The sequence below is a fragment of the Enoplosus armatus genome, chromosome 2 (genome assembly GCF_043641665.1).
Source record: "Enoplosus armatus isolate fEnoArm2 chromosome 2, fEnoArm2.hap1, whole genome shotgun sequence".
In the NCBI taxonomy this organism is placed as follows: domain Eukaryota; kingdom Metazoa; phylum Chordata; class Actinopteri; order Centrarchiformes; family Enoplosidae; genus Enoplosus; species Enoplosus armatus.
In genome coordinates this window covers 17,416,694-17,443,859 of record NC_092181.1, presented here as the reverse complement: position 1 = coordinate 17,443,859, position 27,166 = coordinate 17,416,694, and the positions used below count along the sequence as shown (strand labels likewise).

At 38.1% G+C, this 27,166-nt stretch overlaps 4 protein-coding genes and 1 non-coding gene across 6 annotated transcripts; 2 read left to right on the top strand and 3 right to left on the bottom strand.

Moving 5' to 3' along the window:
- Nucleotides 1–1,585: 1,585 nt before the first annotated feature.
- On the bottom strand, nt 1,586–10,045 carry dnaja1 (DnaJ heat shock protein family (Hsp40) member A1). Its single transcript, XM_070915397.1, has 9 exons — nt 9,971–10,045; nt 8,290–8,441; nt 7,657–7,846; nt 6,559–6,663; nt 6,067–6,294; nt 5,747–5,861; nt 5,324–5,439; nt 4,545–4,645; nt 1,586–3,598 (listed from the first exon to the last, which is right to left on the bottom strand). The coding sequence occupies exons 2-9, from the start codon at nt 8,419–8,421 to the stop codon at nt 3,365–3,367; spliced, it is 1,221 nt and encodes a 406-aa protein (XP_070771498.1). The 5' UTR covers nt 8,422–8,441; nt 9,971–10,045; the 3' UTR covers nt 1,586–3,364.
- A 133-nt stretch (nt 10,046–10,178) lies between these two features.
- aptx (aprataxin) lies at nt 10,179–13,531 on the top strand. 2 transcript variants are annotated; one of them, XM_070922986.1, is made up of 7 exons: nt 10,179–10,308; nt 11,121–11,167; nt 11,382–11,468; nt 11,796–11,855; nt 11,988–12,214; nt 12,850–12,953; nt 13,065–13,531. In XM_070922986.1, exons 1-7 carry the CDS (start codon nt 10,179–10,181, stop codon nt 13,217–13,219), a joined length of 810 nt encoding a protein of 269 aa, XP_070779087.1. In that variant the 3' UTR covers nt 13,220–13,531. The 2 variants fall into 2 exon arrangements, with proteins under 2 accessions (XP_070779087.1, XP_070779079.1); XM_070922978.1 differs by having other exon boundaries at nt 11,382–11,660.
- Nucleotides 13,532–14,728: 1,197 nt separating this feature from the next.
- On the bottom strand, nt 14,729–14,802 carry trnai-aau (transfer RNA isoleucine (anticodon AAU)). The gene has a single exon. It is a non-coding gene; the product is annotated as a tRNA-Ile (tRNA).
- A 586-nt stretch (nt 14,803–15,388) lies between these two features.
- On the bottom strand, nt 15,389–18,361 carry scpp1 (secretory calcium-binding phosphoprotein 1). The gene is made up of 10 exons (XM_070912572.1): nt 18,292–18,361; nt 17,868–17,922; nt 17,420–17,467; nt 17,033–17,086; nt 16,894–16,920; nt 16,710–16,763; nt 16,345–16,378; nt 16,160–16,221; nt 15,793–16,057; nt 15,389–15,726 (listed from the first exon to the last, which is right to left on the bottom strand). Exons 2-10 carry the CDS (start codon nt 17,919–17,921, stop codon nt 15,542–15,544), a joined length of 783 nt encoding a protein of 260 aa, XP_070768673.1. The 5' UTR covers nt 17,922; nt 18,292–18,361; the 3' UTR covers nt 15,389–15,541.
- Nucleotides 18,362–22,326: 3,965 nt separating this feature from the next.
- Nucleotides 22,327–26,738, top strand: sparcl1 (SPARC-like 1). Its single transcript, XM_070918455.1, has 10 exons — nt 22,327–22,380; nt 22,460–22,525; nt 22,619–23,743; nt 24,314–24,422; nt 24,774–24,895; nt 24,986–25,106; nt 25,207–25,343; nt 25,584–25,732; nt 26,117–26,265; nt 26,710–26,738. The coding sequence occupies exons 1-10, from the start codon at nt 22,327–22,329 to the stop codon at nt 26,736–26,738; spliced, it is 2,061 nt and encodes a 686-aa protein (XP_070774556.1).
- The last annotated feature ends 428 nt before the right edge of the window (nt 26,739–27,166 follow it).

Here is a 27,166-nt window from a genome sequence, read left to right as displayed (position 1 = left end):
TGTGGTTCCAAATGAATGTCAACAAGTTCAGGTGATAGCCAGTGCAAGCGTTTGTTACGTCTGATGGTGGATTACAAAGATTTCGCTACATACTGGGAAAGTGGCAAAGTAAAACAGTTGACAAATGAAAAAGTAAACAGGAGACAAGTTGGTATATCAAAATGGAAATTAGGAAAAGATATATAATTTCTTTTCGGATTAATACACATTCAGTGCTCTAGTGAGTATTTACAGCAGTAGGACGTGCATGTGTGACTGACTCTAAATAAACTACAGTACCCATGTTCATGATGATAAAGGAACACGTCGTGCGTCGCTCATTGATGTGTTTTTAATAGTTTTGAAGAACAATGGAGGTTTATGGCACAGAGGAATAAGACATATTATGGATTTGGATCCACAGCCAGTAGTTGATAGTGAGAACAATTCAGTGTTGGCTTTGGTCTTTTCATTTATTTTGTTGGCAATAAGAAAAAAATAGAATAATACTCCTTTAATTAAGCATACTGTTAAACTCATTTATAAACATTTAATTGGGTCTTAATGAATCTATTTAATATGTCAATTATTCACAAATTCTTTTTTAATTTGTTTTATTTATTGAGTGATTAATTTGTAAAGGCCTTGCTTTATGAACTTGTGCTGTCTAGGTCCTCCATACTGCCCACACCCTTCCTCATGGATCCAACTTCACCAGTGCAGTTTGAATCCCCATTTTCATCTCTTCTGTCTTTATTAGACATGAAAATGCATGATAGTGAACTGTCGTGAAAAAACATTTATAATAAAAAACGCCTCCTGTTTGGGCATAAACAAACAATATCAGGTACATGATTTGTTAGCTTTGGTTTATAATAATACTTTTGTAACTGTGATTCAATGATTCTGATTCAGATGTAATGATTTGTTTTGTCCTCTGTGTTTCCTGCATGCTACCTCAGTACACTGTCTAAATATGGCTCTACAATCATTTTAGCACTCCTTAAAAATATGCATGATGACTAAAGATAAACCTCAGAGGAGCTCCAGTGACACATTCTGTATCCTGTGTGTAATTAATAAATGTGTTTAACGTGGTCACATTATTGTCAGTTTGTTGCACTGACTGTAATCGCTGTTCCTGAGCATCAGTAGGACGTGTATGCCTGCAAGAAACAGCTACGGCCTCGACCCGTATTTATTATTTGCACTACAGCATCTGGTACCATCTATCATCTGTCTCTGAGCTATCATCCATACGCCACTGTTGCAAAAAACGTGTATTTTGTATATTCATCATGTTGTATATAATACTGCCAGTCATGTCAAAAATGATTATCAATAAAAGTCAAAAACCTTTAGTTGCCAGTTGTTTTTGTGTGCCATTTTAAAAATAAATATCTCACTTAAGTATCAGATTTGTTCCCTAAATGACAAAATACATTTTCAGTTGCTGTAGATACATTTAGAAAACGTGAGATGTTTTCTAAATGTAACTGAAAATGGATGCTTCGTTTTTGGAGTAACTCTCCCCTTACATGTTTAAAATATCAGTGGATCTCCCGGTTATAAAAATAAAAATCACTCACACATAGCAATACCACAATTTAGAGAGACCATCACACCGCATTTAATTAGAAAACATGAGCATAAACAAGTAGAACATTGGTCCTAACATACACAGTCAAATTAAGAACTTGACGACACTGTTCAATTTGAGTTGAACTTTGAGTTCCTCTTGACATTATGAGTACTCATAAATTTGCATCTGCTTCAAGAACAAATGTGAAACAATTGAAGGATCTCCATTCTGGTGAGCATAGTTTTACAATGTCCAAGGCAATGTCATTACGGGAAAAAAAAAACAACAACCCTGCATTATCAAGTAGCTTCAAGTTAAGTTATGATAAGGCTTTCAAACAGGCAGACAACTCAATGAGGTATCAGGTGTACCGATTTTAAGTCCCTCCATAACCTCCCACCAATCCATTTGGCATTAACAAGTAGGACTAGAAAAAAAGACACATTTAATAGCTTGTGGGCCAACATTAGCAAAAGTTGAACTTGCTACTTTGATTAAAATGTAGAATTTAAATTCCAGATTTAGGTCTTAAGACAGACCAGAGAAATAACGGACTATGTTACTACCTAACGGAATAACTCTTAATCTTCTAATGATTTTAAAATCACATACCTGAAATAAACTCAACATTAAACCTTTAAAACAACAACCTAGACATTAGCCACTCTTCTTTTGTACAACTTGCTTGCAACTTGGCACATGACACTTTCTAAAAAGAGGGAAAACATTTGCCATCAAGGCATTAGGGGCCTGTTATAAGAAGGTTTTACATAGAACCACATAAAATCTGGAAAACAGAACCAATACAGACCCCCCCCTCGCTCTGTTAATTTATTTTTTTAAATAAAGTGACTTCTTATTCATCTTTGACCTTTTGTTTCTGACTACCGACCCTGCCATTAACTGCAGACGTATTTGGCTCATATCAAACTGTGTAGTATATACACATGAGATGTTCCACTTTCCACACAAGGTTTCCAAAACAAACACAAATGCGTGGGCATCACCACAGACGACTGATTGCAGCTCAAAAGTAAAAACATTAAACTAAATTGAAACATCATTAGTTTGAATAATCCTCTATTTAGTGGCTTGAACCAACATACCGCCATGCCTGAATCACTATCACCTTTACTCCCAACTCAACGTCTTCTTGTCACATTTTCAAGATTGTTTAAAAATGTCTATAAAATAGCCCTTGAAAGGGTAACACAGCATAAATGTTTTAACTCAAGTCTCGATGCACATCCCCCTCTACCGCCGTCTGAAGATTGGGTCTTCACACATAATGGACTGAACAAGTCATCAACAAGTGGTTCACAACAACAACTGATTTAGTATCACTATAAAAAATGTTATTTTCATATTAATATTGGCATCAGTTTTAGTGTAACTGCATAAAAAGCAGGCAGTCCTTGTTTAGACATAGTTTTTCTTTAGTCTGAAGCCTCTGTAATAACAGCCCTCGTCTCTAATCACAGTGTGATTGGAAAAACAAAAAGAATAATTCAAATAAAAGTCCCAGAGATGACGAGGAATCCCATTCACCCAGATCCAAGTTTAGTCCTGGAACTAATAGATCCTCTACTCTGTCCAAAAGGTGTTATAATAAATCAGGAGGATGTTGGGACACAGTTGTATGATTCGGATTGAAAGAAAACTTCAACAAGTAAACAGTTACGATTTTAACAGAAGGAATTAAATTAAAAAAAAAAAAAAAAAAAGTGCACAAAATTCCAGAAAGGTGCTTTGCTTTAGAGATGAGGGTATGGGCTTCTGGAATAAGAACAGGCCAGTTGTTGTTTAAGACGTCTGGCACTGAACACCTCCAGTGTTGGCATAGTCGTCTTCATCCATGTAGTGGTACTGATGGTTGTGTCTTTTTCTGTTCTCTAAGTCACAGTCCTCGAGGTCGGCGTAGATGTAGAGGTCATCGTCCATACTCTCTGGCTGCTCTGCATCCAGCTTTTCTGGGAGGTAGTGCTCCAGTTCCTTCAGCTTGTCCTCGGGGAGGAAGTTGGCTTGTGGGAACACCACCTGAAGGAAACAACAATTTGATCACAACAACCATGTAACAGTTCGGCACCGTGCCTTGTCAGTTTAATATTTTGATGTTCATGTTTAATAATCATAGACTGTATAAAAGAAGTGAACGTGGCCACCATGACGTCACCCATTGATTTGTGGACTACCATTTTGAAGCCTCAAATTTGGCATTTTGGCCATCGCCAACTTGTTTTTTTGGAACCAAAAGTGACCATATTTGGACGAGAGGGGGAGCTGGAGATCTGAGAACCCGAGGACACAATGCACATCTATCTATACCGGCAACCTGGCTGCACCTGGCTCCTGGCGACACCGCGCGAAGTAGCTGCTAACAAAGTTAGCTTGTAAATGTACTTAACGGAAAAAATGAAAAGCTGACTCCTAGAGTGTCTTTTAGTGCAACCAAACGCCTCTATTCTGATTGACAGGTTGCCATGGTAGTGACTAGTAAATCACAAGCATACCCTGCTATTCATCTATTTTACTCTAAATGGGACCATAATTTACAAAACAAATATCACGCTGTGTTGAAGAAGACTTGAAACTAGCAATTGAGACCATAAACGTGAGAAAAAGGGTTACTGAGGTAATAAATCAAGTGAAAAGTGGGGTCATTTTCTTCTTCTATACTTCTATACCAACCAGTGGAGTCGCCCCCTCCTGGCCATTAGAAAGAATGCAGGTTTAAGACACTTCCACATTGGCCTCACTTTTCAGACCAAGGTGGGGGTTGATATGGTGCATGCACTCATGTATAGGTGTGATTTGTTACTGCAGGAGAGGAGATGGAGTTTAGGTTTGTGTGTGTTTGTGTGTATGAGAGAGAGGCTGATTTATTTTACAGAAAGGAAGGTATGTGTAAAATAAAAATATGATAGAAAATAAAAGGGGAAAAGGAGAAAATAGGTTAAAAAGCGGATATTTAAAAACTTCTTACCGAGAAGTGAATAATAAGACGTCCCTTCTCAAACGGCCTGCGATGCATGGGCATCCCTTCATTCAAGACGCACTTCGTGTCTCCAGGCTTGATCAATTCCCCTATGATAGAAAACATGGGTCAACTTAGTCATGAAAAACTGAAAACATACCTACCTACCAACTTACATTATTTTGTCATCTTGCCAACGCCTGATGATGCATAGGGGGCCCCTGTCTCCTGTCTAATTTATCTATTCTCAATTCAAATACATGAACTGAGTGAGAATGAGTTTATTTTTATGGGTTTCACAGTAAAGGTCGGGTGTACTTTGGCGTCGTAGCCTTCACTGATTGACAAGTACGAGCTTCAAATCAATAAATACATACAAGGCATTTGATTTCTGGTAATAAATGAAGTCACAGTGAATCACAAATACTGCTGCCAAACACACATTTGTATTTATTAGAAATATTTTTCTTCCTCACATTTTGTAAAAACAAATTCATGATTATCATTTTTAACTGTTTTGGGGGAAAAAAGAGGCATTGGATGCATTTTACTGTCGTGACGCACCAGAACCCACTCTAACATAGTTTCACCAGGATGTGCTGGTGCAAATATTTTTACATGTAAAATGGAGGGAAAGTTTGGCCTTCAACTGACATTCAATATAAATAAATAATAATAATAATAATAATAATAAGACTACAAAAGGACACTGTGAGGTAATAAGTCGGATTGCTAACTAAAGACTTGATATTTTAAGGGGTAGCTGTGCCTTTACAGATTTGATTTACCTGGGTGTGAGGTGATGAGGAGAGTTCTGTTGTCCAGTGTCTGAACAGGCTTCTTGAAACCACACAAAGCCTCCACCAGCTGTAACTCCATTGACATGACCAGGTCCTCTCCTCTCCTGATGACAACAGCAAGAGCAAGATGGAAGAGGTGATTTTACTGGGTGGACTGGATGTTTTAAAAGTGTGCTACAATGTAGCACAGGGTCACATGCCAAACTACTATTAAGTGTAAACTGAATACAAATGTAATTATTCTTGAATTGGTACTTCATGTACCACTTCTGTATTCAACAACAGCCTATATATTCCCCATACATACAGTTTAGATCGCCTGTTCTCGTTGTTTTGGAAAAGAATCATATCATCACTACATCTGCCAGCACAGATTAGATCAGAAACAAAAGACACTTGAGAATATATTACCTGGTGAAATGTTGATGTTCTCTCTGGTCCAAGACAATGATGATATCACCTGGCTCAATTCCTGGCTCCTGGTCTCCCTCTCCATGGAAAACGATCTTCTGGCCATCTCTCATTCCTGTGGCAGGAATTAGAGACCAGGCGATGAATGAACAATATTTGGTTATCTCGTTCGATCTTCAAAAATGCTAACTTATTTGTTTGTTTGTTGGTGTTTTATTGGTGAAGAAAGACAAAGCATAACAGGTGATTTAACAGATTTAACAGATCATACATAGTGAGAAAAGCAGATGCATCTAGATGAACTCTCCCTTCACTCTCACCTTTGTCAATGTGGACCTCCAAAATCTTCTTCTGACGCAGGATCTTTCGACCCCCACATGCTTTGCAGCGGTCCTTGTGGCTGATCCTCTGTCCTTGGCCCTGACAGCTGTGGCACACTGTGGAGACTTGCTGGACCATCCCTGGTATTAGTTGGTGCATGCGGACCTGCATGCCTGTGCCATGGCAAGTCATGCACATCTGTGCAGCTCCTTTCCGACTCCCACGGCCTGCCAAGAAAAATAAACTGTCAGCACATTGGATAACAAACATGATGGATATTTTTGTTTAAGATTTGGCTTATTATATAAACTGTGGTGAGCAAAGACTGGATCTTATTTACAAGACTGATGTGTTTTGTTATTGGACAAAAGCCTTTTCTGGGCCTGCTTGGATCTGCGTGTGCTGAAAAGCCTGCTTGGATTACTTAACAAGTCCAGTGATGGACACTAACAAGAGCATGTAAAAAGAGACTCGCACAGCAAAAGACGTACCTTCACATCTCTCACAAATAGTATTCTTCTGGAGAGCAAGTTTTCTTGTAGCTCCATTATAAAGATCTTCCAGCGTCACTGAAATCTGATGAACAATGTTCTTCCCTGGGGCAAGACAAATCACAGATTTTAGCAACACTATTTCTAAAAAATAAGGTTGGCAAATGATAAGATTTCATCAATACACACTCCCTATGTTTGATTCCTTAACATCAGTTTCCTTTCATCTTACATACTATACATTTAAATTAACAAGCCTAAACTTCTGTTTTTCCAAAAAATAAAAAATAAAAAAGACGTCACAGAAACATCACACAACTGTATAATGAATAGGAACAAGAGAAAACTGTGACGGACATTGGGCTATAGACAGGGAGCAGATGGGTGTTTATGTCTTTATTTGAGGCTCAGAACAGTTTTCCTACAGTTGACATGCAGCCAGTTAAGACTTATTCTCCCAAACATTAGTATGCTTTCTCGACAGCCCGGCGTTTTGGCTATAATATAAATACTCACAAACACAAACTGATTCAGGATTTTTGAGTCTGATACCATTATTGATATTTGAGAGTAAAAAAAAAAAAATCAGATAATGATATATTAGCCAATTTTCTTTTCTTTTCTTTCTTTTTCAATTAATTTTCTAAATAAACATTTTGGACATATGTTTTTTTAACAATTGTGATCAAGAAATGTGCTGAGCAGGTAATGTTACAGAAAAATAACTTTTCACTATTATAAATTGATGACACTGTTTTAAAAAGCTTTGGCATTTCGGTACTTCATTTTCTTGTCATTTATTGGCTGACATATATGGCGATAACGATATATCTGCAATGAGCTAACATCGGCCTGGCTGATTTAAAAAAACAAGACACAGATTAATCGGTAATGAAAATAACAGTTTGTTGCAGCTCTATTGCTACAACTAACTTAAGTGTTCAATACTGCAACTTCCTCCTCAATAGAACTGACTCTGCCTCAGAAGATGTATCAGCAAAGAGAAATATGTGCCTTGTACCGCTCTATCAGACCTCAAAACTTTACAAACATTACACATCATCTCAGCCTGGTGATTATTTCTCCAATATTACGTACCCTTTCGCTCTCTGTGCATCCGACTGCCCCCACCAAAAAACAAGTCAAAGATGTCCATGGGCGATGCAAAGCTCCCACCTCCGCCACCACCACTCCCTCCTTCCTTTATAGCCTTTTCACCTCCACGGTCATATACTTCTCTCTTCTTGGCATCTGACAACACCTCATAAGCCTGTGAGATCTGCTTGAACTAGAAAGAAAAGAAACAAAAAAACGCATAGTTCTTTGAAGAAGGTAAAACACAGCTGCTTGAAGGGTACTCAACTCTTGGATATTGTGTGCAAAATAATAACTGAGGTCTGATCACCACTGAGCTCTTCAAATATAACTTTTATATGGCATTTACAAAGGCAACAAGACAGTTATGTGGTGCTCCATACATCTACTAAAGAGCAACAAAAATAGATTTAACAAAAACTACTCATGCTGTTTCATCTGACCCATTACATTATTTAATTTAGTATTATCTAACATCCAGATAGATTTTACACTACATTTGAAGACTTTGCACATTAATAAAGCTGTATTTTCAGTATAAAGAACACTACCTTTACAAAATGTTCCAAGTCTATGCAAGGAAAATTAAGTAAAGCTGATATGTTGATGTTTATGAATGTAATAAAAGGTACTCACCTTCTCTCCTTCTGTTGGATTTTTGTCAGGGTGGTATTTCAAGGCTAGTTTGCGATAGGCCCTTTTCAGTTCGTCAGGAGTAGCATTAGGTTTCACACCCAATGTGTCATAGAAGCCTGTTTCCTTAACCATGTTTGTCTTTAACAGAAAACCTTGGAAAAGTAAAAGGTAAAATACAATCAGTATTTTAATATTCAGTTCCAGTTTAGCTCTTAAACACATTCCAAAACCAACATTTAGTCTCTAAACCAAGAGCAAAATACCATGGTAAGATTTTGAATTAAATTGAATGTGTTGCTACGTGAATAAGAATATGCACCACATCGTTGTGACAAGAGGAAAGAGGGTCCTTTAATAAATGCAAAAACAAAGCGTACCATCATGTGGCTGAACTGTGAGCCCTTGTGTTGTTGGTTGTGATAATGTTAGAATATTTAGAAATGTCTTCTCTCATTTCTTTTAATAAATGAAAGAGCATATCTGTCCCATGCCTGTCTTCCTTGTGTATGTAAATGGATGTGGACAAAACATTAAAGATTTTTCAAAATAATGTAATCCAAAACTATTGAATTCAAAAATTAACAATCAGTACAAGCTATCCAAATGTATGATTTATGGCAAGACTATTGTAGTAGAGTGCTTTACAGATGTTATTAATAAACTGGCAACTTAATGAGTATAAACAATAAAATATATGCCAAGTTACGGTATGCCCCTGTATATTACTCACCTACGGTATAAGTATGAAAATTGCAGTATGCAGAGACGTATGATGACACCATGAGGATCTTTTTGTATGTGTCAAGATGTTGTAGTGCTACTCATTATTCATCATCATAAATGTGCCCAGATATCAGGCAGTGATGAGGGTCATAAAATGTTTGTGTAGATTCACTGATTGTAATTTGATATCTTTTGCAGTTTGATGTGTTTCTCGATGACAAACGTCTGATTTGTTTTTGTTTTTTGCAGTTTCTATTCAGTGACAACCGCTTTCAGTTTCAATTCTTTGTCACCGTTTTGGCGTGGAGGGGAGGGTGCAAAGAGAGCGTGACTGAGTATCTTTCAGGATAATTGATCATTAGTTGATCATACCAAGGGTGCAGTAGATTCTCTGTCAATTTTGAAAAGGAGCAATGTTAGTTAGTTGTTGATTATTCCATGTGATATGGATGATGATTTTTTGTAATTAACTATCTTATCTGTATCTTGTTTTATATTTGGGCCATGAGTCTGACATGAAATGTAACGATGTCACGGTAACATTAAACGGTGGAAAAGAAGAACATATAGTGAGGTTCAAATACATCGGTAACGTACTTTAACACGTCATGCTTGGTTAACATTTCTCGTGTTCAAATTTCCCCTAACTAAATCAGGGGCTACCTATCAACCACGAACTATATGACCACCACATTTATACTTTTTGTTGACACCAGTATTAATTAATGCTGTGATATTAGCAACCACCTGTTACCCTGTTAATGATGAAAACAGAAATATGGTTTCATAACTATCAGGCCCTACGTACTTCAGCTAGCGTTACTTAGCCCAACCAATGATAGCCTGGCTAATGCTAACACGCTAGCAAGGCTGTTTTTCCAACGTTAAGCTAAAAAAACAAATGTGACACAGGTATAAACATCATACGCACAGCTGTTTATAATTATTATTTTCAAACCTTATAAGAAGAAAATATGTTGAATCTTCACAAGTTCAGCGGAGACCTCAGTTCACAGAGACTCTTCCAGAAGCTTCTAACCCGCCTCTACCATGGGCAAAAATCTGATCCGATGACGTCAATTTCCTGCGACGAGACGAGCCACCAAAACAAGTGTGGGCTGCAACAGTTTTGCAGCTTTGTTGAAATCGCTACATAAGATGATAAAATGCCAATTTGCTGGCTTATCAGCGAGGAGGGAAATCATAAACCGATTCGACTGCCTCACCTACAGACGGTTGTCCTGGGTCGAGGTCCAGAAACGACTATTAAAGACAAAAAATGCTCTCGGCAGCAAGGTAATATAACGATACATTTCTATTTAATACACTGGCTGCGTCAGCAAGTACCTTACAGAATCAAAAAAACGAATAGATAAGAAAATGTCATACAAGTTAATTCATATATGCTACGCAGTTAATCATTGTGAGACAAAGTTTTGAACTCATATTGATGTGAATTGTTCCTTCTGCTTATTTGGGTTTCAATTTCAATTTGGTTTGTTGGCATGACATGTAAAGACATTTGTATTGTCAAAGCATTAAAAAAGAAAATGGTGGCCAGATGAAAGAAAACAAAGGTGACTATGATACAAACTACTTGTATAAGAAAATGATTATGAACAGTGAATATTAAAGAAAATAATTATATATCTTCTCTAACTTATCATTATGTTCATAAGATGTAAAATCCAATCTGCCATAATGTACTGTTTGGTTTTCATAATTTACACAAATCCAAAGATTTTACCATGTATTTTAATATTTGCCAAATAGCGTACACATAGATGCCAATCTTCTAGATTTTAGATTCTCTTCTTTTTTTCTTTCCGGGAATTCAAACATTATATTAGAACTATTGAATTCTCTCTTAACAAAATGCCTTAATACCTTATCTGTCTGTAACAATCATCATTTTAATTGGTCTAAATTACTAATTCCCCTTGTAGTTTATTTTGTTTTGTATCGTGTTTAAATAATTGTCATGGACTTTCCTTTTTTATATTTGTTTGTTTTATACATGCTCATATATTTCATATTCATGTTTTAAATCTTCTAAAAGTATTAAAAACAAACTTTAATATGTGCAAATATTTCCCCTTCTCAACCAGTTGAACTGAAAGCAGAATGCAACAAAGGTTATGTCAAAGTTAAACAGGTAAGAAACATGAAGAACATTCATTTTATCAGAGTGAAACACAGGCATTATGAAGAAATTGTTATGCTGAGCGTCATTAAATACTTGTAATCCAATTTGCTATTGAATTTAGGAAATATTATTCTGTTAAGTCTGCCTGCAGTAATGATTACTGAAAGCTCCTACCACTGGTTATTTATCAGTCTGTGCCTCATCCCCCTTTTTTATTCCAAAGCTGGGCTTGAACCCCACCTCTGTAGACTCTGTGGTGGTGGGTAAGAGCAGTGAGGTCAAAATGAAGCCCGGACAGCAGCTTCTTATTGTCAATCAGCTCTACCCATACACTGTACAGTTCAAGGAGGATCTCACTGGAGACCACGGCGGCACCAAAAGACCCCGAGAGCCGGCTTCAGAGGACAGAGAGAGCCACCGAGAGGCTCTGAGTATGAAAGCAGCCAAACAGACAGAAAAGGTCTCTGTGCCGGTCAGCCATGGAGACGCCACAAAAACCAGTGTAAGACAAAGAAAGCGGGTGTGCATTTAAAATGTTTTTATGCTGTCCACAAGTTTTTCTCTTATATATTTTCTGTAGAGCTGCTAAAGAATATATTTGATTATACAAAAACATATCACCTTAAATTTGCTGCAGGAAAGTTTTGGACATTGGAGCCAAGGTCTGAAGACTTCAATGCAAGACCCAAAGATGCAGGTAGCTATTTTAAAAAACAAAAGATTTACAGTTGGTGTGATGCTTACTGATGTGGACCGCAGCTGGATTTGTGACCGCATTACTTTATTGTTAAATCTGAGAATGTTAAAAATCACTCTCTTGTTTTTCTAGGTGTACAAGGATGATAAAGTAGTAGTAATCAAAGATAAATACCCCAAAGCTCGCTACCACTGGCTGGTCCTCCCGTGGCAGTCCATTTCCAGTCTGAAGGCCTTACGTGAGGAACACTGTGACCTGCTGAAACACATGCAGCAAGTTGCTGACCAGATGGTCCAGCAGTGCCCAGATGTTGGTTCGCTACGCTTCCGCACAGGGTACCATGCCATCCCCAGTATGAGGTAAGCAGTTTCATTCTTTCTTTTATTTTGTATTTCCTGGTTGCTTTTAATGGGTTATATAAAGCACTTTAAACTGTGTTTGTGTATGAAATGTGCCATACAAACAAATATTCTTTGCTCTGCCTTACACAGCACAACCAAAGCAAGTCACATACTGCAGCTTTAGAGGCAATTGAAAAACTTTATTTATTTCTACCCAGTGCTCAACGCTGCCCCCTTTTTTGTAGTGTTTTTCCACTTTACACGTTACTGTCACATAGTGGTAAGAGTTATAGGCTTAATAAAAAGAGACTGGAAAACATTTTCCATGAATACTTTTTTTCCTTGATTGTAAACGTTTTCATTGCAGACTGAAAGTAAATATCACAAAGTGGACAAGGTAAGGTGTGTAAAATAGCAAGTCTGCTTTGGATCATTCACTTCAGATAGAAATCAGAAGCCATTCGTTGGTGGTGTCAATCACTCCAATACTTCAGTCTAAAAAGCTTTGAAAAATGGTTGGCAGCAATGTAAAGTATACACAATTTGTAATAAATGGTATTCAGTCTTTTAATTGCACAAACACATTTGAGCCTGAAGTTCATGAGGAGGAGGATCAGCACATATTTGATGTTTGTGTGTATTTTCTTTTACAGTCATGTTCACCTCCATGTTATCAGCCAAGACTTTGACTCTGCTTGTTTAAAGCACAAAAAGCACTGGAACTCATTCACAACTGACTACTTCATTGAGTCTCATGGTGAGAGCAAATTATATACTTTTTTATGTTGGTGTTTTACGAGTAGAAGTTCCATGCAAATTTGTATTTACACACTTAAGTTTTTCCCCCCATTTTTTTTTAAATCTGCAGATGTCACTCACATGCTTGAAACAAATGGAAGGATCACCGTCAAAGAAGGAACCAGTGAGTTGTTGAAACTGCCTCTCCGCTGCCACATGTGTCGCAAAGAGCTCCCCACTATACCAGCTCTGAAGGAACACCTGAAGTCTCACTTTCCCAGCTGAGAAAGTGACCTGAAAGAGGATACAATGCCTCTGATGTTTATGGGTTCAACAAAGGACTGTAGTGTGTCGGGCATTATTCTTGCCTGTTAATTCTGATTTATGGTTTTATAAAACTAGTTTCATTAAAAAAAGATGCAGTTAAGTGTCTGGAACAAAATGTCCATCTATATCTTTAGTTGTGTTTTCAACAAGTCATTTGTCAGTCGGTTTAAGAGGAGGGTCACTGTGAAGATGCATGTCACTTATGTTGGATCTATTGGTCTATTGTTCCCACATTTTCAAACATGTTTAAATATGTTGTAATAAATGTTTTCTAAGAACTGAAAACTGGATATTTTTTCATTTAAAATTATAGCCTATCTTCCCTGATAGTACCTACATTAACACCTGTGTTTGCTGAATTTAATTTGCGTCGTCCACTAATAATCGTATATTTTGATTGTAGAGCTTGTATGGAACGATTATGGAATATGTCAGAATTATAGTACTACATTTTTCATTTGTTGTGGCTGTGTATGAGATTGGGAACTCTGTCCTGTAGCAAGACTACTGCAAATAAAGACACACTAGTTCAAGACCACCTGTTTACGTATCTAAAGAGAGCACGAAGAAAAACCCTTCATAGCACACACCCAACTAGTTCTCTTGGTTTCCAAAGCATGGCCTTTTAAAAGCAAGAGCTGCAGGTGGCATTTACAAAACTAGTGTAATTAGGTTTGGAACGATGAATTAGTGTGATATCAGCCTGGAAACGTCAGTGTGATTACTGAGTGGGATGCTTTGGAGATTACCCTTCATCTTATTCATTCACTTATGCACATTACTAAACAGTGGCTATGGAGGAGCCTTGCTGTCTGATCTGATGTTAAGCTTTGAAAACAAAATTAGTATATTTTGGAGCATTACCCCACTGTTAATATCACTGTTTAGAAAAAGACAGCTTTGTGCCAGAGATATTATTACTAGAGAAAGTTGTTACCTAATAAAGGCTGAAGCTTGCTGAGTTAACAACTGCAAAAGTTTGACAGAGCTTGAATATTACAAGGGGGGCAAAAAGAGTATCCCCTGTGCACCCATAGTCCACCCACTCCCTTATTATTACTTATTGCTGCGGATATGTCTCTCTGGACTGTGTGGGTGTTCACTGACGGTGCTTGATTGACATCTCCCTCAAGTTTTGTTATACTGGTTATGATGGGGCAACTTAAACCTTTATCACTTTGATATTATGATATACATAGTTCTGAAATTGAGCAGAGGTCTAATAATCCAGAATAAGTGAAAACTTCAGTGAGGGTTTGTAGAGCCTTTAAGAGTCAGTAAACACTGCAGCATGAACTGTTGACTTTGTCGCCATCTAGTGTAAGTTGTTATATAGGCAGGGCAACATAAACAAAGCTCCGGGATTTGAGCTTTAACTTCTGCTACTGCATAAAGAGTTTAATGATCCATTGTCAAACAGGGTTGAACTATTTCTAGAAAAAAAAGTCAAATATCAGGAAAAACAGTTGGCCCGTACGGGGATCGAACCCGCGACCTTGGCGTTATTAGCACCACGCTCTAACCAACTGAGCTAACCGGCCATGAACTCCCGAGGAAAATGAGAGAATATAACTCATGCGTTATCGTCGTATGAAAACACTGTTACTTGGTCCAACATCGACTCGAATCTTTCAACATTCAAGCTTTAATAATTGAAGCCCATTCTAGCTAATATTGCAGTATTTTCAGCAAAACTGTGCTTACAGTATTAGAAAATAGCTCCATTCAGAGTTATACTACACTGTACATAATTGGATTATTATTACAACTGCAGACACAGAGCTAATTTGAACTACTTAAACTACATACTGTTGGGGACTGGTTGCAGTAACTAGTTGTTATTAAATAAATGAAGTGGAGTAAAAAGTACAATTGTTCCCCCTAAAAATGGAGGTACAAAGCTGAATAAATTGGAAATACTTAAGTAAAGTACAAGCACTTCAAATCGGTAATTAAGAAATACTGTAAGAAAATGTTCTTATGTTTCTTTCAGGTACTGCTCAAGTCTGATTCTACAAAAACATGCAAGCACCCAATACCATGGTTATATTATTTGTTTATTATTATCAAAAGTAAGCAAATGCTTAGGCTATATATCGTCATCACAATAATAATCACACGCGCACACAAAAATCAAGCTGCAGGTAACATTATAATGCCTAAATCAACATTCAGAAGCGATGGGCAAGAGCAAATATGTCATCCTGAAGTCTTCAGGCAGGTCATTTAATGGTGTTGTAGTTCATAGTGGGAAAAGTAGAGCTGCACAAGTGCATGCCATCATCTCCTTAGACTTAACTCCCTTTCATCGTCATCTGGCACCATCAGATTGTCCACTGAGTAATGAGCATCGTCTCCTATATTCTGGAAGAAATACTCTTCACTTTCACAGCTCTGGGTTCCATTCACACAGTCTTGGGTTTTGATTTGTTCCAGCTCGGAGCTGTCACTGGCATTACTCTCCTCTGAGCTCTTGCTGGCGTCGCTGCTGTCACTGTTCTCACTGGCCTCATTGGTCTCGTTGCTTTCACTGCTGGTGCTCTCACTGCTGTCGCTGGTGACAGCTGTATTGTCACTCGTGTCTGCGCTGTCGCTGGTGGTGTCACTGCTGTCGGTGGGATTCTCCACCAGCAGTAGGTTTGTGTCACCCTGAGTGGTGTTGGCCCTCTGCTTGAAAGTGGAGGTGTGGGTGGGCTGTTTCTCAGTCAGGTGGTCCGATTGACCCTTGACCTCCGTGCTGCTGTTGTCTTCTGCGCTCAGGACTTTGGTGACTCTTGAAAACACCTGAACCCAACTCTGATGCGGAGAAAAAGCAGAGCATAGTGTCACTCAAGTTACATCTCAGCTAAAGTGGAACATAGTTTAAAACCAAGTGAGTGTGCAAAATGTTTATCCCACCTTTCGAACATTCTCCTCACTGCCCATGCTGTCATCTCTGGTTTCAGCCATAGAGTCTGTCTGTGGGGACATGGTGAATAATATGAGCTAAGTGGAGACCTGAAGGATGCTGTGCCATACATGAACAGTTGGCAAACATATGAAAACAAAATACTTGATTTAATTGTTAATAATTACCCCGTCATCCTCATCTGATTGACTGTTGCTTTCCTCTGAAGTCTGTTTGTTGAAAAGAAACTTACAGTTTTAGAAAATAATGCAATGTTTTATTTCTACAGAGTTAAATGGAGAGTACAGCAAATTGTGAGCATACATTTTGTTTTATTAATGTAAATGCTTACTGGACACATTTTTTCTTTCTTTTCTTTCTTTTCTCTTTCACTTCAGTTCTATTTAAATACAATTATTTTCATTTTTATTATTAGAGTTTGCACTATTGCACCCACAATTATATGACAGATTTGAGGCTATGAACCCAGCAAGAACATACAGTCTATGTAGTTTACTGATAACAATAAAGTAAAAACAAGAGAGTGATGATGTAACTCACCTTGTCCTCTGATGTGGACTCTAATGATTCTGATTCTGACTCTGAACTCAGACTCTGAAAATATATACATTTCAAAGGGTGAATTCAGACACATTTACAGCACATCATTTGATTAATCAAAATCAAAATGATTAGATTTTTCCTCTTGAGTCATGCAGAAGATTGAAGAATCAAAATAACTCACTTGACTTGAGGTATTTTCTTCAGAGCTCTGCAACAGAAATAGGAATTATTACCCATTCAGGTGAAACTCAGCAATCAAAAGTGATGCAAAAAGTCGGAAATGTTAATTTACTCTCTCCTGGAATAAATGTATATATTACCTGAATCTCTGAGGTGTCATTTTCAGATGATTGTGAAACAGACAAACTTTCAGTCTGGGAAAGAAAAACAAAAGTAAGCACAAACCACAATATGTTTAATTATCCCTCATAACTGCAACACAAACAATCATCACATTCATTTAAGACCCATTCATGTCAGCCATCACCCGGGCAAGCTATTGTTGCAATAATGGGTCCAGACATGCAGTATAGCAAACAAATGGTCTTGAGGTCTGGAGAATCTTAAGTAACCGCACCTATTGTTTTCTGCTGACTGTGTCAGAGGAACACAACCTGACTGCAGTCAAATGATTTATGTGTATCTGTAACACCAAGAGTCAAATGTGATATAAACTGAAGAGAGGACTGATTTAAAACAGCACTCACCGTGTTTGAGTCAAGCTCACTTGATTCCAAAACGGCATTGAATGAAATCTGTCAGAATTAAATCACAGGTCATGATTACGACAAGGAAAAAACTAGAATCATTTTTATTTTACATTTCTTGATGTGCACAAGATCAATGTGGATCATCAGACCCTCTAACATGCTTCTTAAAATACTTGCTGACATATAGTAGTAATGCTATCATAGCAAAATTTAAACTAAACGGCAGCACAAAGATGATTGTTTATTAATTAAATGTAAAAAAAAAAATGCACAGCACGTCAACACAGAACCTAAAGCCCTTTAGGTTGGAGACTCTGCTTTCTAGTTTATTTAACATAATATACAATAAGCATATTATATAAATGAATCTGCAGAATCATTTTTAGAAATGTTGCGTATTCAACTTCATATTATAAGAGTTTTATTTTCTGGTTTTCATACTTACTGGGTTGGCAAAAACTGCTCCAATCAGGCAAAATGTTATTATGGTAGTCTTCATTCTGTAACAGACATACAGTGTGTGATTAATTGTTACTAAAGTTCTGATTTAATCTAAAATATTTCGTCCCTAACCCTACCCTTACAAACATAAAACAACAAAAAATCACAAAAGATATGAATGAACAATCTAAAAAACTCCTTCTGTCTTAACACATCAGTTGTCTGAGATTGCTCTTGCACTTGAACTACTAAAAATGTGGAGAAAAATAAACTTAAAAACATGTTTAACTAACAATACAACAGCAATGAAAGTCTGGAATAATAATAAAAATCCACAACAATTACCATGCTAGACAATATGAGTTACGAACCAAAGCATGGAGTAAAAAGTAAAGTATGTTACAAGCAGTCAATATATGATCAAATACCTTTTTGTCCGTTAGATTCGGAGCTGGTATGAGAAAGTTGTCAGTGGTCCTTGTTCAGTGTATGTAGCAGCAGACAGGAGAACCCAGTGTCTATTCTGAGTGACGAATGAAAGCTGAGTTGAGGCAGTAAAAGCACGATGTGTGGATATGCTGTAGGAAACTCTGAGGACAACCATATATAAGTAACCTTAATTGAAAGGATTGCATCACTTCCTTCCGGTTGTCTCTCTGCTGTCGACACGCCAAGGTGTATTTGTTTTCCGGAGAGCACTGGCACGATAATGATTACACACACACACACACACACCACAAATACACACACACAGGGTTGTTTCGTTCAGTCACTAAATTTCCTCCACCCCCTCTCAAGTCTTCAGTGAAATATAGTTTAGTATACTAAACTATAGGGTTTGTGGCCTGATGAAAAAACAAACTCACCCACTCAGAGAGGAAAGGGGGGCCAGACGGGGTCATGCTTGTTTCCGGTGAAATTGATGTGTTTTTTTTTTCTTTTTACTATGTAGTCTTCCAATAGTTGGACTTTTATTGTTGTCTAATAATTAATTACAAGGAGCAGGTGAGAGTTGCTGCCTCGCTCAAGGCTAGATTAAAAATGGAGAAAATTCACTGATCTTTCGAATAAAGAGGCTTAAACTTGTGACAACTTCACATAAGTTGAGACTATTACTAAATACATTAAAACAAAACCATGTTTTGTAACCTATTGGCCTCAGTGTTACATGATGTTATTGGAAAGAGGAGTCATTCTTGGAAATAGGGCATGTACAGTAGAAAGCCTAAATAAAGACATCTATATTTCCTCCCTCAGTCTCATAATTGTTTCCTGGATGTCCATGTATGGTCAGGTCTAAAATAAGAGGACAGAATTCCTTGTTTAACCTCACTTTGGATTTCAACCGTGCAAAAGAAACATGTAATTAGACTGGATGTTCACCAGTCTTGAGCTGTTCGCCAAAACCACAGCTACCAGTTGTTGTAAGGTCCTGCTTTAGAACAGGGGAGGAGTGAGGATGAGGACGATTGATGCTTGTTGTGGCACACAGAGCGGCAGTCAACAACGTCTGCTCCGAGGTTGCTTAAGTTTTTATGATGTATTGACCCTTCTGATGCATCTGATGCATCTAGGTTAACAACTTTCTTAATGTTTAAGTACAATTTTGAGGTACTTTACTTGACTATTTCCATCTTATGCTACTTTGTACTTATACTTCACTATAGTTCAGTAGGGTTTTATAATGTACTCCCCCCCCCCCCCCCCACTGCCTTGGTAAAAACACTTTTTTCACTCCATTAATTCTTTTTCACACACAGGCCCATTCTGGCCACCCTTCGGTTCCCAAGCCAAGTCCCTGAGCTACTGCCGCCTAAAATCTAATTACATAATATACATTATTCTGAAATGGGCCATTCTGCATAATAAGTACTTTTGTATTACTACTTAAGTAAGATTTAGAATGCAGGATTTGAGTATTTCTACACTGTTTGTATTAGTACTTTTACGTAAAAGGTCTGAGTACTTCCACAGGCTGTGGGTAATTTTTCTTGACTATTACAAATTACAAATGATCTCAGACACAGTATTATACTTGTTGTAATGATAATTATAACTAGCATGAGGGATATATTCTGATATTTCCAAAAGCCATATCATGACATTGATGCATGAGTGGTAGTTAAGATTCAAAGTTCACGGCAGTTTACAAACGATCTCACCCCAAGGTCCATTCAGTAACTTTTCTGGATCATTTGGTCATATTACATGATCTTCATCAGCAGGTAGAGTTTGCCTTGTTGTCACAGAACTGTAAATGCTCAATTTCAAATTGAACATCTACATTTCCATGACAGCAGACTCCACCTGCTGAAGATCATGTGATATGATCGAAAGCTCCAGAGCAGCCACTGAATGGCCCTTGAGATGAAACTTCTTTGTCAAATGAGTAGTAGTGTAGTATAATGAGAAACATTTGTTAAAAAAACGAATCTAGAAAAAGTGACTAATATAAATATTTCTACTCTTCCTACTGTCATCAGCAGTTAACAGAAAGATATAGTAGAGAAATTAAGTTAATATTGTCTAAAAGCAGCTGCTTACAAATATTTGTTAATCATCATGTCACTCATCATATTAAGATATTAACACTCACAACATCAGATTACTGGCCTCAAGAACTTGTCACAGAATGACATCTAGTGGCAAAATTATTCATTGTCTGTTTTAAAACCGTGTTTCATGTGACAAGTTTCACACATTGTTTTGGTTTTATTCTGTCAGAATTTACACATAACACACAAATATTCACAAAGAAGAAGAAGAATTAAGACAAATTCAATCCAACATCACATGCTATTAAATTCATGACTGCATACAGTATTGACTAGGGCAGGTAAACAGCAATAAAGCAAGCTTAAATACAGAACTTAATATTCTATTACCTTCGATTACTTAGTCCAATATCATCTTCTGTATGAAGTTACTATGTATTACAAGATAATTCTCAATAACAAACTTGACTTTGTTTAAACTGCCAGGTTTTCTCGATTTCTCTCTCTGCATATGTTTCGCAAAAAATAAAATAAATATAAGTGTAAATAAAATTCAGCCTAAAGATCAACACATGGGGCGATTTTTTTCTGACTTTGTTCTTTGGGAAACATGCACATTGCAGAAATTTTTTGAGGCAGAGCATCCAACTGAAGTTCAGTGCAGGGTCTCTCTCTCTCCCTCTCTGTACGCCTGCATCCCATAGACCCTCCCAAAGTTAGAAAAAGTGTTGCCATAGACCCAAGTGTGTGTGCGTGTGTGTGTGTGCAGCATGCAAGTTTGTGTGGGCAGTGTGAGCGCTGAATACAAAAGCACATCCTCGCAGGTTCAACACAGGCACGTACTGGTGTTTGTGCGGGATTCTCATTTCTCTTGCAACAGCCAGCCTCAGGTAAAACCCTAATTACTGCAATGTTTCTTTTGTTTTAAAGTTCAAATTTGTTCATGGTCAAAAAGAGATGTGTGTGACATCTTGTTGACTAAGTAGTTTGCAATCTAACTTGTTGCGTGATGCATGAAGTGACTCGCTGGCTTGGTTATACTGTAACCTCTTTTGTGATCGCCTAAACTTTACTTTACTCTTTATTGACATTGGTGCTTTAATTATTTTTGTATATACCAAGAGATAGTGACCATTAATATACTGTCTATACTATGATGTAGTAATATACTGTACATAATATAGATTAATTTAAATGTTGCTTACTTATGCATAATCTACATATCAACATATATTCTATACTTACTTTAAACTATCCTCAAAGAGATCAAATCATTTTATGAAATTGTGTGAAAGATATATTTATGACTATCATGTAATATGGGTATTATATTAAAGATGAAAAGTCAATATGTGTATTGTTCAGATCAAATAAAATTGCGTGTGATTAATTGCTTCTGGTGAATTTTCACACACACACACACACACACACACACACACACACACACACACACACACACACACACACACACACACACACACACACCACCTGTCTACACTTATTTGGGGTTTACTGGGCTGAACCAGAGAGCTATTGTTCCACTGGACAGGCCCAGCAGTCTGTTTTGTTTCCGTCCAGAGAGACAAAAAGTTTGTGGACTTAGTCAACTTTTTCCAGTCTGGTAGCTTCTGATGTTTACTTAAGCTCTGAATGTGACTTTTGAGAGAGAGGCACATCTCAGAGGCCTGTAACCTTGACAACAGTGGAGGCCAATCAGGCAGCTCTGTTCGTCATGAAAGTGTTGGCAGCATACAGATGCACTCTTCGGTTTTAACTTTGAAAGAGTTCATGTCTTTGTTGTTACCATTTGTTACCAAAGTCAGATCATAATGTATTTATTGCTTTTAAGTCTTCTGTTAAATCAGTTAATCAGATTTTCAGATGTGCAGTAACTCAATTAAATTAGCACGTCGTAAAATGTTTTGATTTTTGTCCAGTGTTTAAATTATTCATCTTTATGTTTCAGGTATGAGGGCCTGCTTAGTATTCCTTTGCTTACTGGCAGCAACATTTGCCCTGTCTGTGAGTAGTAATTAATATTTTTCAGTTATTAATAACAACTGAATGGATTCTCATTATTAATTATCCCCATTATATCTAGGTCAAAAGTAAACCTCATGGAAAACATCATGGATTGCATAAGACTTCACATACAGCCAAAGAAAAGGTACAACAGGACTGATTGATCCCAAAACATGTGTTTGAAACACAAGATGATTTCATGTTGTAAAATGAACATTGTTCTTTTCTCCTGAACAAGGACATTATCACGGAGGAGGCCAACAAGCCACAGATTTTACCGACTTTAGTCACGTTTGCGGCCAGCAGCCAGGAGCAGGAGGATGAGGAACTGAGCTCCGAAGACAATGCTAATGCTAACAAGGAGGAGGGAGAGTTTGAAGTGACTGAAAGGAGTGACAAAAGCACCGCTGTCCTGTTGAGTGAGGAGGAATTGGTAGACCTCCTGAAGAGAGAGGCAGAAGAAGAGCAGGAAGCAGAAGAAAGAGTGCTCGAGGAAGAAGAAGTGGAGACGGACAAAGGCAAGGTGGAATCTGGTGAGGCTGTGGAGTTAAGTGAGGAAGCTGAGGTGGAGGAGAAGAAGTTGGATGACAAACTAGAAATGGAGGAAGACGCTGAAGAGGAGACAGATGAGGAAGAACAAGTAAAGGAAGAGAGTGTGGAAGATGCTGAAATGCTGGACAAGGTAGAGGTGGAGGTGGAAAAGATGTCACTCAAGGAAAAGGAGTCTGTTGAGAAAGCAGCAGACAGAGTGGAGCCGGGGGCATTGCTGGAGGAAACAGATGGCAGCACAGAGTCAGAGATCCCAGTTGATCTCGACTATGCTGCCGATAGTGGCATCTTACAACCTCTACAGATTGTATCCACTAAAATGAAACCCCACCCTGATGATACCCAGCCTCTTTCAAATACAGATGTTAAAGAGAAGGAAACCAGTGAGAAAGGACTTTCCGCCATCGCAGACGACTACGAACAAGACATGCAAAACACTGAGGCAGTGGACAGTGAGGAAGTGTCTGATCAGGACATGGACAAAGATCCACAGGCCAGATCTGAAGAAATGAGTGTCGATAAGAAAGAACCCGAAGCAAATGTGGACCCTCAAGAACCAAAGAGCAGTCCAGAGTTTGAATCAGCGTCCCGACCGGCTGGAAAGGAGGAAGAGAAGAGTAAGAATGACAGTGGGAGTCACACCAAGGGAAAGGCAAGGAAGCAAAAGAAGAACCAAAGGGCGAGGAAGCACTCTCCACAGAGTGAGGAAACACAGTCAGGACAGGAACAGAGCCAACAGGATCCTCCAGAGTCTGAGGGCAGCAGCATTGACAACACAGTCCAGAAGGCAAAGAGGAGAAGGGCAGGAAAATGGGTAATGCATACATGATATGTCCATTTATTTTCCACTCATAGTGACAAACCAACAGAGGATTATCTCTCGGGCTGAGGCTCCCTTCTCCTCTACAGCTTTAGCGTCTTTCAGCTCATATTTTTGGTTTTACGGCCCACGACTTTAGCGTTTGGGTTCACTCTCTCTCTTAATGGTGAACATAGTGGAGCATTTAGCAGCTAAAGGGCAAGATCGAATTACCTCAGGAACTGATGGAGACCAAAAACAGAGCTAAAAGGAGAATGAATATTGGACTCACAATCGGCAGGTGGCCAGAAACATGGCTCCAGAGTTGCTGCATATCAGCTGGATGTGTAAATAGGCAGCTATTGCTAAGTTAGCCATAGGGTTATAAGGTTATAATACGTCAGTCTTAGGTTTACAGCTGCTGCCTCCAAGTGGCTAAAACATCTGTTATTGCAGGTTTTCATGAGGGAAACATTTACTTTTGTTGTGGTGTTGCAATTTGATGTGATCACAAATAAGTGGTTGAAACTATTTCTGCCATATCTCAAGAAATTTCATTTTCATGTTTCCTGTGTACTTTTCCAGGGTCCTTTAGTTGGAATGAATCCAGTGCAGATAAGAGCCACAGTGGATCTCTACCCCAGTTCCAGGTCCTCTCTTGGTGGAGGCGTACATCGCCCAGAAGCCCCTGCTGGTTGGTCACCATACTGACTAATGCACTATCCCAACAGCCTCACAGGGGAATCTGCTGACTGGATCATTTTGCTAAAACTTCCGCATGAATAGTGTCACTCTGCTTCACAGTCACTACCACAACACAGCTCTGCGGGCTTAAGGAGTGAATAATAGAGATCAAGTTGAATTTAATCGCTGTACAAACTCAAATGGCAGAGGAATGTAGGGGATGGCGTGCAGAGGTTATAGCTCATTGGTTTCCAGTTATCACACTGATGAATAAAACCAAACCAGTCCTGAAAATGGTTTATGATACCACTGGTTTTAAGTAAAGGTCAAGGGTCATCGTAGTGCTTGTCTTTTCTTCTAGATCCATGCGACAACTTTCCCTGCAAACGCGGAAAGACGTGTAAGCTTGATGCAGGCAATAAGCCAGGCTGTGTGTGTCAAGAGCCGTCAGAATGTCCTCCCAGCGTGAATGAGTTTGATCATGTAAGTAAGCATGATCTGTTGAAAGCTGAACTGCAATGGTTTTACAACAGGCGCCGTGTTGCATTGTTGTTTTTTCTGCAATTTCTGCAGGTCTGTGGGACAGACAACAAAACATACGATACATCATGTGAACTCTTTGCTACTAAATGCAACCTGGAGGGCACAAAGAGAGGACACAGACTTCATCTGGACTACACTGGGCCATGCAAACGTGAGAGTTAACCATCATAAACTCTGAACAACATTTTAGTTGAAGTATGGTGTAGGAATCATTTAATTGACCCTGATCTTTCTGTCTGTTTCTCTCTCAGTAATACCTCCATGTGTGGACACTGAGCTGGTCCAGTTCCCTCTACGAATGAGGGATTGGCTGAAAAATGTGCTTCTGCAGCTCTATGAACATGACTCCATGTCTCCTGGTTTCCTCACCCCTAAACAGCGTTTTAGAGTAAGATGTGTTGCTCAAATGAATGAACTGCTTGATAAAACTGGGATTCTCAGGCTCATACTGATATTATTTCTCTGCAATTTGTTGTGTTATTTGGATCCAATCAGTCAATGAGTGAGTCAGTCGGAAAGTTACATAGCACCTTTGGGAAAAGGAAAAATTATATAAAATATGTCTTGTTAACAGTCTATATTTTAGGTCATCAAAGACAATGAAACTGTGGTGTTCTGTATTATGTAGGTGAAGAAAATCTTTGAGAGTGAGAGGCGTCTTCATGCTGGTGATCACTCTGTTGAGCTGCTCGCGCAGGACTTTGAGAAGAACTACAACATGTACATCTACCCGGTGCACTGGCAGTTTGCTCAACTGGACCAACACCCCTCTGACAGGTACATTTTATTCTTCTGTGTACAATACATGAAACTTTTATTGTCCTCAAACTTTAGATTATATTCAAAAATGCTCATAGAGTGCATACTATAGGATTTCACTAGGTTTGGAAGCCAGTACTACACTATGCTACATACAATTAACTAATAGCCAGTATTTTGGTTTTCATTTTTAACAGTTTTCATGCCAAAAATATAAGTATCCAACATTTGCCTCTAAATTATAATGAAATTATATAAATCTCATCTGAATGAGAAAAACACTCACAATGAAACTTATTCTGCTGATTTTTTTAATTTGTTTTTACGTTAGCTAAGTCAATAGTCTCTTAATAGATAACCCTAGCATTGTTGCAAAATTTGATGTTCTTCTGTCCCGTGCAGAGTCTTGTCCCACTCAGAGCTGGCCCCACTTCGAGTCCCTCTGGTGCCGATGGAGCACTGCACCTCCCGCTTCTTCCAAGAGTGTGACGCTGACAAGGACAAGCAGGTGTCCTTTAAAGAGTGGACTTCCTGTTTTGGTATCAAGAATGGTAAGAGCAACAGCATGTCACTAACATACTATGGTGTAACTCTTACCTCAAACACTTTTCTCCACACTGATAATGGCTTTATTATCATCCCAATGGGAATAATTGTAATAAATGGTAAAGACGTTCAGCATAGCCACAGAGCTTTGGAGAGGTTTCAAATCTGTGACACTAGTGAGAGTGTATGTGTTCACATAAAATATCTAAAATATCTATGATGAATTACAGTTAGTTAAGTTATTCATTATTTGAACCAAACACAAAAATATCAATGTTGATACTTTATTTTATATTATTTTTATATTAATTTTTTGTGTATTGACTAACAATACATATTCAAGTCCAGTAATAATGTAACATTACATACTGTGCATAGCAATTAGTTTCCGTTATGAGTGTTCACCATTATTAATGCCTATTAATGCCTACTCTCTCTTTTCTCCACAGAGGATATGGATGTCAACCTGTTATTCTGAGCTTCATTTTGTTCCTCATTTACTACACAAGCTTGTTGGATTCAGCTCCAACAGTGCAGCTTGAGACAGAAGCCTCCATGAACCTCTGTAATATAAGGAACTCTGACACATGCAGATCATTTTACCTCCTGCTGTAGAGGACAAGTGTTGGTGGTCATTGCTGTTGTGTTGTGTACATTTGGATCTTTGTTCTTAGATGTTAGAATATATGAAAGAGATATTTTTTAGCTGGTTTTATCCAGAAACTGTTTTCTAATGCATTCCAAACTGGGGAAAAGTTTACATCGGCTCATTAGTTGAAAAGGTGTTGTATATACTACCAGCCTTCAAAAGAACTGTGGTGTGTATGTTAGAGTGATTTAGTGCAGAATTACTCTTTAAATCAAGGTTAAGTATATCCTTTCAGACTACTTGTGTTACAGTAGGAA